The 10,721-nt window shown below is 39.5% G+C and overlaps 1 protein-coding gene across 1 annotated transcript in view; it reads left to right on the plus strand.

Annotated features, from left to right (window-relative positions):
• The window catches only part of ERI1 (exoribonuclease 1), a 179,252-nt gene extending 172,196 nt beyond the window's left edge, over positions 1–7,056 (plus strand). Inside the window, exon 7 of the mRNA XM_044060940.1 lies at positions 4,771–7,056. Coding sequence (XP_043916875.1) covers positions 4,771–5,013 — 243 coding nt within the window. The 3' untranslated portion in view covers positions 5,014–7,056. The remainder of the gene's footprint in view (positions 1–4,770) is intronic.
• Positions 7,057–10,721: the final 3,665 nt, after the last annotated feature.

The raw sequence follows: 10,721 nt of genomic DNA on the forward strand, positions 1-10,721 counted from the left end.
TCTTCTACAACCTTTGTGGTATATTTGCTTGTAGATGAAGGTAAAGTTTGTATTGTTGCATGTATATATAGTTATATATATATTTTTGCTACCTATTTGGGGGGCACCTGACATCTGGGGCAAGAAAAACTAAAGAAAATGGCGGCGGCTGCTTGTTTTATACCCCTGACGACCTGACATCATGGAAGAGGAGACAGCAACCGATGCAGGACCCAAGACTTTGGAATTCAGGCTGACTGAGGGCAACCTGCCAGCAGATTACCCAAATGTAATGACTGCGACAGTGAATACACTCGAACATGTACATTTATGGTAAGTGTACACAACTGTACTTTCCACTGTATTTGGCATTCACCAGACCTATCATGGAGTACAGTGCCCCCTTTGGGATGTACCTAACCAGGTATATCCAACAACTGGAATGCCCATAGAAGTTCCTCACTAAAAGAATACAGGGCATAAGTAAAATGTCCTATGCAGACCGCCTCAAGGCCCCCATACCTGTATTCTGTCTCCTACAGACTTTTGAGGGGAGAGCTATGCCTGGCATACAGGGCATTGTCGGACCCCACTCTGATGGACCTACTGTATATCCACAAAACAAACAGCACCAGAGTTACCCATTCTAAAGACTTAAACTTTGCCTGTGATCTAAATAAGACCTGCTGGAAATGTAGGTATGTACCCCAGAGACTGCCAAGTCTATGGAACAGACTCCATCTGCTATGTGAAGCAGAGTTCCTCCCTAACTCAGTTCAAGTGCAACTTAGACAATTGGATGGGAGACCAGAAATTCATCCCTGGTTTGGCAGCTATGTTTCTAATGGACACAGGCAACCTGTAAATGGTTCTACTCCCAGGCCCATGCTTATACTTGTCAAGGATATCAGAACTTGTCAGAGATTTGGAATGCATGGCTAGGCCCATTGTAACCATACAAAAATATCTGGGTACCCTTCTGGATCCCACAGTCTTTCTCAGACCATGCTAATCTCATGGCAAGCAAAGTTTGGGGCCATTTAAGGGTTTTCAGCAGTATAACATGTCTTCTGTCACCAAAAAAAGCAAGACAATAAGTAGCTAAAAATATTCTAATTCCTAAACCTGAACATGCTGTACCCCTTATAAACCTCCATTCTAGTATTAACTCCCAAAAACAATTAGAAAGCAAAAAATATTGCTTTGCACTCTTAGCCAGCCAGTAAGACACATCACTGTGACCTACTAAAGGACTTCCACTGACTTCCAGTTTAAAGCAGAGTATTCTCACTATGTACCCTCATATGTAAAATATTAGTGCTTAGTCACATTGTCCTCCACTGAAATCCAAAATTCCTGTTAGGGATACAACCATGTGAGGGGAGAGACTGCTCCACAAAAGACCTAGATTTGGTACCACTGTTGGGAAAAGAGCCTTCATAACATAGGCCCTAGCTTTAGATACAAGGTCACAGAACTCACTAAAAGAATTCAGAAGGAAACTAAATAAACATAAGAGCAAAGCACAGTGTAGTTGTTATAGAGGCGCGGGATAAGATGTCACACTACTATCTTTTCTAGCTCCACTATGATCGTTTGCAAGTAAATAGAATGATGTGCCAAGTTGTGTATAACGATCACACACATAATTCTAAGTTGTGTATGTGTATACATGTGTGTGTGCGCACACATATATATATATATATATATATATATATATATATATATATATATATATATGTGTGGGTGTGTGGTGTGTGTGTGTGTGTATGTGTGTGTGTGCATGTATATATATATATATATATATATATATATATATATATATATATATATGTGTGTGTGTGTGTGCCAAACGGCACTAATGCACTAATATCAATGTGCATTATCTCAACACCAAATTATTGACATTATGCACATCGACACACCACTGCTCACATGCCCAGAATAAATCTCACACATGCATAAACTGAAAAACAAGAAATGAAAGAAAACGTTTTTTGTGCTCCCACCCCTTGCTAATTATGTATACTAATTCTGAGATTGCACAATTCTCAGGGAAAGAGCAACTTCAGCCATGAGAATCATCCTATCCATACCTCTCAACCTCTTGGAGCAAGAAATCTGAACAAAGCCATAAGTAATGGGAAGACAGAGTCCGAAAAATATGCATATTTTTAAATATTACTTTTAAAAAAATAAAGAAACAGACAAAAAAATAAAAGGCACAAATCTGGACATTCTGTGAAAATCTGGACACTTCAGAGGTATGGTCTGTTCTGTTAGATTTGTCGACCATTTGTTTCATTGGCTAAATAGTATTGACTAAACAGATGTCGACCAAAGTACAATTTGACAAAGGTAGCAGAAATCCATACGTGTGTGTGTGTGTGTGTGTGTGTGTGTGTGTGTGTGTGTGTGTGTGTGTGTGTGTGTGTGTGTCTATATATATATATATATATATATATATATATATACACACACACAGTGGTGTTTTTGAAGCATCTTAAATGCGTGTTGCTAATATTTCTGCCTTTAAGTAATTTATCTTGCCAGTTGTTCCTTTTAAGCTCAGGTATTGGCTGAAAAGGCCCAATTGACCAGTCCACCTAACCAGTTTCCAATGGCAATTAATAAATAAACATGTACCTCTTTAGCAAGTGTACTCCTCCAGTTGCACGTTAGTATGCCAGTTATTTAAATTTTCATAAAAGGAAAAGAATAAAAAAGTTTATGGGAGCCACCGAGTTTGGATGTTTTCAATGGGATTTAGTCTAGAATGGAAAGTTAAATTATGCTGTAAAATTTGTTATTGCAGAGAGTATATATTTATTAATTAACTTATATTTACTTGCATCGACTGAGAAAGTTCAGCAAGAAAATCACTGTTTTTAGTGAAGTCTTAGGGCCCTAGTCTCCAAACCATTCAGTTAGCTTGGTGGTGATATAATAGTATTCAGTGATTTGGATCAGTGCCATGAAGTACAGGAAAAAAAACACAGAAGGGTTACAGGCACCAGTATGTACTGGGCATAACTAAATTATTTTCAGCCTGCAAACACCATTCTGTACCCCTCACAGTTTGGACTACAGTGCAGTGCAGAAACTTGGGAGAAAGAAAAGATTATTGAAAAACTGCCCCCATTCAAGAGACTTGCTCAGTGTGTAAGAAAATTTACTTGGTGACAGTGCATAAAAATGCATGCCTTTGTACACTGCTATACAGTCTGTCATACTTTTAAATGTTCACACTGGTCAGAAGACAAGTCAGAGCGTGACATACCACAAATCCAATAATGCTGATTGTTACCTGGGAAATGGTAGAGTTCTCCTCTTTCTGTCACACAGGTTGATGCCTAGCCCTCTTCCCAGCATGTTTTTGTGCATCTCTAGTGTTTCTCTTCCTGGAATTTTTCTATGAAAAATTGCTCTAATTAAATTAGGGCATTGCAGTCCGTAGCTTCTTGGCAGTTATCTCACATAGTCTGCTGCACAGTGTATCACTCCTGTCAATGAACGCAGTAATGTTATTTATGTGGTTTTATTTAAAAAAAAATGTTCCTGACTCTTGGAAACTGGCTGTTCAGAGTGAGAACTGCTGGAAAATAGACATCGCTGACTATTGCGAATTTAACTTTTCCTCTTACAAAGTTGGATATCTAGCCCTCTTTCTAGTTTCTGGTCGAGCCTTGTTGCTGCTTATCTCCATTGGTTTACATGTAAAAAATTACTCATTTTTCAGTTAAACCTGAGGAAACACTAAGTTCTTTTTTCTTCTTGTCACAGATCATTCACTGATTTGCACAGTACTACTCCTTGTCTTCAGACTAAGGCAGATTTATGTTTCCTGAATTAATAATTTGTGACCTCAAAACTGCTTTTCAGATTTGTGCTTGGGGCATTTTCTGAGATGCCTTGAAGTTTGTGTTATTTCTAGACGTTTGAGAGGTGTGTGTGTGTGTGTGTCTGTCTGTCTTCTGTTTAATTACTTGACGGTATTTTGTTTCGTAATTTCAGTCTTGTATTACTAAAACTGACATAATAAGGAGAGTATTTATTTTGAGTATGTTTGAGGGATTCTAGGATTAGCTGTCCCAAAGGTATTGTAGGTTAATAGTATCATGTACTGACCCCTTTGTGCAACCTTGGTGCCCCATAATATGGACAGTAAATTGCTGCATATTGGCTTTTGAATTGCTCATTAATTTTCTACTTTATCCTTTTACATGGTTAGCAGTATGCTGGAGCCTTTTCCAGTAAGTAGTAAGCATAGGGCGCAAAATCCAGGACTGGTTAGTCCTTGATAGTACACAAATTACTCATAAGGCACATACATACATACAGTCACCCACCTGCAGTCAAGTTAGAGGATTACTACGTGACCTCTTAGTATGTCCTAGGGATGTGAGTATAAAGTGACCAAACATCTTGGTAAACTATGTGTACACTGTGACAGATAAGGCATACAGACTGTGGAGAAAGCAGTCCATCTGAACCCAAACCAGAGCACTAGGAACCTTTAACCACTGTGCTATCCAGTGTGTTAAGTCAGTATGCTTTGTCTGCATTGTGTCTGTTTACTTTTCTGTTGTATCTTCAGGTATCATTCCCATAAGTAGTCACTGTTCAATGTCCTTACTAGTTAAAAGAATAAACAGTTTGTCAGTTCTGAAATTCTATCAATGTATTAGTTATTCATTAGGTATCTATGTCTATTAATAGTTTTGAGAAAGCAGTTTGCTGGTTTACAACTATGTTAATATTGTGCCTCCTATTTGAATTGTTCATTTGCAGGTTCCAAGATCAAGCACCAAGTTAGAAAGTATGCTGGAGAAACTGGGCATGGAATATGAAGGCAGACCTCACTGTGGACTTGATGATTCCAAGAATATAGCCAGAATAGCTATTCGAATGCTTCAAGATGGTTGTGAATTAAGGGTAAACGAGAGGATGCATGCAGGGCAGCTTATGACTGTGGCTTATACAGTGCCAATAGAAGGTGGGCCACCACCTCAGTTTCCTCACAGTAGAGACTAAAAACACAGCCTTGAACTGAACATTGTAGATTGAGGCTTAAAAGATCTTACTGAGGGTATTTCCCTGCAGAGAGAACATTTGATAAGAACTTGCTGTCTCTTTATGGATGAATGCTGCCCTTGGTATGGTTTGTATTGGTGCACTTTGTAATTTAATTTGTAACCACAAAAACTATTAATTATGTTTTTAATGGATTTTAATTTTTATTAAATGTTTCAGCATTGTAATTGTGTTATAGCCAAGTTGCGGTTTGCTTTCTTGGTTCCCTATAACATAATATATTGTTGATAAGGCCAAGGTTTAAAACTGCAGGTAATGTAAGATGAATTTATCGAAGCATGAATAATGACAGTTCTGTGGGAGTTGTGAAATAATGTAAGCTCATTGAGTGTACTGCAGAAGTCATTAACCTTTAAAGGAAATTGCTGTGGTCAAAAGACCCAGAGTATGGGTTAAAAGTTATATATTCAGGCAGATTCCTTCCTTTTTTAATAACTGTAGCTAATTCCCCATCCCCACAAAGATGGCATTCTTCCATGCAGCATTGTGTGACATCACATTTTCTGTTTAATGTATGCACTTTAAACAATGGCTAGCTGCTCATCCCATCACAAATGACTTTCTCCCATACAGTGTTCTGTGACATCACATTTTCCTTTCCTCTTAAAGAATTATGTTCCTGTTAGGCACAGCCACATATTTGTTGAGAAGTTGCATATTTTCATAGAACAGTGCCAATGTAAAATTCACAGACAATTGAAGCCCCTAACCTGGGTGAAATTAATACACTTCTATGTTACCAAAACGTTGTGGCATGCTTATGAGAAAAAAAAAAAATGAACCACAAACTCCCTACTACTTTGAAGGTTAGAGCCCTAACCTATGGTGGAAAATTTCCTACACCTTATGGTTAAATAATTCTGAGATCACACTACCAACAAAAAGGGAGAGCAATAGTCCAAAAGCTACACAAAACACCAAAAGAACAGCGGACTATAGGAAGCGGCAAAACACATGTAGCTATGTAAAACTAACAAAATGTATTAGTATTAATGCAATTCAGGATACATTCACAGCATTTTCGTACACAAAATAGCAGACTTCATCAGATACAATCAATATTTGACTCCATGCGCCAATATATACCCATAAGTCCTGTTAGTTAATCAATCAATTGAATAATTAAAAATTTTAGTTAATATACTTTTTTAAAAGAACCATGAAACTAAAAATGTAGGATGCTAGAAATGCATTAAAATGCTACTAAAAATATTTTATACATAAATAAAAATGTGTTTGATGTTTGCAGACCTAACGATAATATGAACAAATATATACAGCAGTTCATGTGATGAAATACAATAAATCAAGAGAATACCTTGAATACTTAAAAATGTACTAAATGCTAAATAGAAATTAAGTCTCATTCTGAGATCACCATGTCTTGGAACAAAGTGCAAGTATCTTTTTGTTGCAGTTTTGAAAAGCAAGGATGTAGTCAACAGTTGAAATTGACCTTGCTCAACAGAACCTGCTTTGGCCAAACACAGAGCTGGTTTACTGCAAGGATCAAAACTAGTCATTAAGTCTGTAAGATCTCTGGATGATTTTTCTCTACTAGAATATTGTTTATATAGCCGGCTACATTTGAAGTGGCAACTGTATATGAGAAAAAAGCCTTGTTTGGCTTACACGGGTATTGTTTCTATATTTTAGGCACACAGTTGCTCACTTCTTTGATGTATGTGACAAAAAATTATTCTGGAAAATGAGTTTGTGTTTTAGGCATGTTCCTTTCGATTCAGTTCCTAAAAGGCAAATGCGATTGAGACAAGTTTCTGTGAATTAAGTCTTACTTGGCAGTATGAATGCACTGAACTTTTTAGCAGGCTGTTATGATTATTTTTAAAATGTTTGGTCCAGAAGTGAACTATCCAGACATTTAAAGGACAACTGCACTCTTCCTACTGATGTTGTTTATCTCATCTCAGAGTTTCTTTTCTCTGTCTAAAATGTCATCACAATATAGTATCCAGAAACCTTTGTTTTTTCCTTTCCATTTTTTCGTGCCACCGAACATGAAGGGCTCCCCATCCTGTTTGTTAATAATGTCTGATAATTTTTATGAAGGGAGTTTTTCTTAGCTTATATGATGTACAGGTAACATTGTTTCTGAGGATTTCAGTGTTGGTACACATAGATTTACATTCTGAAGGTGTTCCTTATAAGTTCAGCAGTCTTCTAAAGCGCATGCAGAGGTTGTAGTGAATCTCTTTACCTACAGAGTTAGTTGTTGGAAAAGTTTTTTTTATATGAAAACCAGGGATAAGTTGTATTGCAGCATTGCATATTCTGCTTCAGTGCCCTAATCTTTTGACCACTGACTGTTGATAGTTCTCCACATAGTTGTAGAAGAGAGGAATAGAATGCTATAAGTTGCTTAAAGCTGCTTTACAAAGTCTGTGTGATGCCAGCTGTCAGTTACAAATAAGTTGAATGGTTAGACATTTTCAGGTTTTAGAAGCAATGTGGTACTGATATGTAACTTACCAGTAGCCACGGTGTTTACCTCCTTAATTTCTATGAAAAAGTGGGTTGCAGTTAGTAGATGTCTTCCAAATTACTGTTGCAGTATTCCTTACTAAAGGGATCCCCTGCCAAGGATAGCCCAACATCCGGCCAGTATACCAAAGCCTTAGGTGTTTTAAGGACGTTGTATGTTACAGGTATGCTCCCCTCTCATGGCGTAGGGCATAAAGGTGACATACGGCCGTACATACCTCAGAACAGCTTTGCTGCCAGTCCGAACGCCATCTCTATCGGTCTGAACGCTGCTTTATTTCTGCTGGTTGCCAAGCCGTTTTCAGATAAGAGCCCTGTTTGGGTTTTCTTATTTTGTTTTTTGATTTGTTGTGAGGTTACGTCATCCAGAAAAGGAAAATGTCAGTGTGGGAGACAGATTCCCCATAAGGACCATGACAAGTAGTGTTTGTTTCATTTGGGTCATTCTCATAACCGTACTTCATGCCCGATTTTTTTGTCAAGAGTTTGTCCCCAAGACCCTTCATACTTATCTCTCCTCCTTGTCTGTCTACTTAGAGAACCAATGTCTGAAGTTGGTGCAGGGTGTAATGCTGGAATCATCCCAGCAAATGGATCAGCCATCTGCCAAGACCACCAAAAATGTCAAGTCGGATTTGGCTGCTATGCCACTTCCCTGGATGCCTCTCTCTAGGCTGGTGAAAGCCCGGAGGATCGTCTGGCTGTTCTGCTGGATTCCTCTGTCGTGACTCTTTCGGAGGCTGGCATGAATCCGGCTTCTCACTCTTCCTCTGAGGCTCTGCAGACATCCGTTGCAGATGTTGAGGAGGAACCAAGGCTGATCATATCTGAGGGACTGAGATTTTTGTTCTGTAGGAGATTCCCACTACATTGACTGAGTGTCGGCAAGGATCCAAACCTCCTAAGATCTTTAGGGCTGATGTCACTTTAAAAAAGAAGCAGGAAACAAGACATATTTCCCCTACTCCTAAGGATCCCCACCGTGAGTGGTGGGATTTTACACAGCGATTGTTTAATGCACTAATGGCCTTGACCCCCCCCCCCCCTAGAGATTTTCAATTTCCCCTTTGTCAGATGCTCCTATGATGAGGAATTGGACTTTGGAGAAGAGTCTTTGGCTTACTCCTCTCAGATTCCTTCTCCATTGGACTATGGCTCTGAGGAGGAGGACGTCATCAGGCCAGATTCTCTCTTTGAGGAACTTTCCTTTGGAGGATTTGGAGACCAGTTGGCATAATGGTTAAGGTCTTTGCCTCCCATGCATAAGGTACAAGGTTCACTCCTGACCTCCAGCCAGTGCCTGTTTGGGGTTTGAATATTCTCCCTATGTCTCTATGGGGTTCCTCCCACCTTTGAAAAACATTCTGAACATTTCTATCTCAAAACTCACCAATGAATAGAGCTGTGGACAGCAGCACAGACTCTACATGATGCCCTATAGAGGGAAGAGTTGTACAGACCAAACCACTTTGGGCATCTACTGCAGTGTGCAGTATCCTCAGTCACAACCCTGTTGTGGGGCATTGGCTGAGATTATGAATACAGCCTATCCTTACACTGAAGTCTGATTGCCACGTCTCTCAACCCAGGGCTTTCTTTTCATCCCCCAGTCCCATCTCAGGAACTTTTTTCGGATGCCTCAGACATGGAGTGGGGGACTTATTTTGGCCCTCTAAAGGTTCAGGGTCTTTGGCTCATTCATCAGAGGGCAGACCATAACAACATCAAGGAGATGAGAGCTCTCCTTGCTCTTCAGGCATTCCACACACTGTTTCTTCTAGAGCCTCTCAAAATATTTACAGACAATACCACAGTAAGCAGGTGCATAAACACAGACTTACAAGTGGTTGCTTTACAAGGAGGTGTTTCTGGATATTGTCCACCAGTGGAGTACGGTAGAACTTTTTGCCTCCCCTTTGAACAGACAACGTCCTCTGTTTTTGCACCAGAGTTCCACGTTCTCTGGCATGGAAGGTGGACGTCCTCTTTTTCTCTTGGAAGGGGATGTTTCTCTAGTCCTTCCCTCCCCTTCCTGTCACACTGAGACCCCCACACACACACATATCTTGTTGGTGACTCCCTTTGAACCAGACAGCATTGGTCCCTTCCTCTTCTGTATCTAGCCAAGGGCAGTCAACACAAGTTACCTCACAGGTTGGACCTACTCGCACAAGACAAGGGGTTTCTTATCCTTCCTCACTTGTCCACTCTTCTTTGACAATGTGGGTGATTAGGGTTTTGAATCCTTTTAGGCAACTTTTTTCTGAGGACTACTACTGAGTTCTGCAGGAGGCCAGGAAATCACTAGCAGGAAATCTTATTTGTCCAAGTAGAAGAGATTTTCTGTCTGGTGTCTTGCTTGTAACCAGGATCCATTATCTGTGGAGGTTCCTCTGGTTCTGTCTTATTTGTGTGAATTGCTCCATGCTGGGTTACTCCTTATTTGACTTATAGGTTTGAGGTCAAACAATTTCTTAAAGACATCCATCATATTAGGCCTCCCAGGAATCCTATTCCTCCTTCCTGGGACCTTCATTTTGTTCTTGAAAAATTGACTTCGGCTCCTTTTGAGCCTGCAGCTTCACCTTCCTTGCAGCATTGTACATAGAAGACTGTTATTTTGGCCCTTACTTCAGCTAGAAGGGTGTCTGAGCTTCACAGTTTCAGAAGTGTTTAGTAGGCTAATGACCACAAGGGCCTTTTTAAGTCTGGCCATGCATCCCAGACCTCTGACAAGTTCTAGTACCCTTAATAAGTGTGAACAAGGAGCTTGGCTGTCCCTCCTTTTTAGTTTTTCATAGGGACAGGGTATCTCTTTGTACTAATCCTTCTTTTATGCCCAAGGTAGTTAATGAATTGTCCCTTAATCACTCTAATAATTTGCCCACTTTTTCCCTTCTCCTCAGTTTGCTAATGAGAAGTGTTCACACCTGGGATTTACATAGCTCAGATATTATTGAATAAGACTGAGGCCTTTTGCAAGTCTGAGCAGCGTTTTCTTTTCATCTTGAATCTCTAGGTTTAGCTGTTTCTAAATAAATAATTTCTTCTTGTATTTCTAAGGCCATTTCCTTTTGTTACCCCTTTCATGGGAAAAGCGATTTTGCTTCTGTAAAAGCTCATTCTAACAGGGCTGTGGCTTTTTC

Source organism: Protopterus annectens, chromosome 2.part0 (assembly GCF_019279795.1).
Source record: "Protopterus annectens isolate FY-2018-M chromosome 2.part0, PAN1.0, whole genome shotgun sequence".
In the NCBI taxonomy this organism is placed as follows: domain Eukaryota; kingdom Metazoa; phylum Chordata; order Ceratodontiformes; family Protopteridae; genus Protopterus; species Protopterus annectens.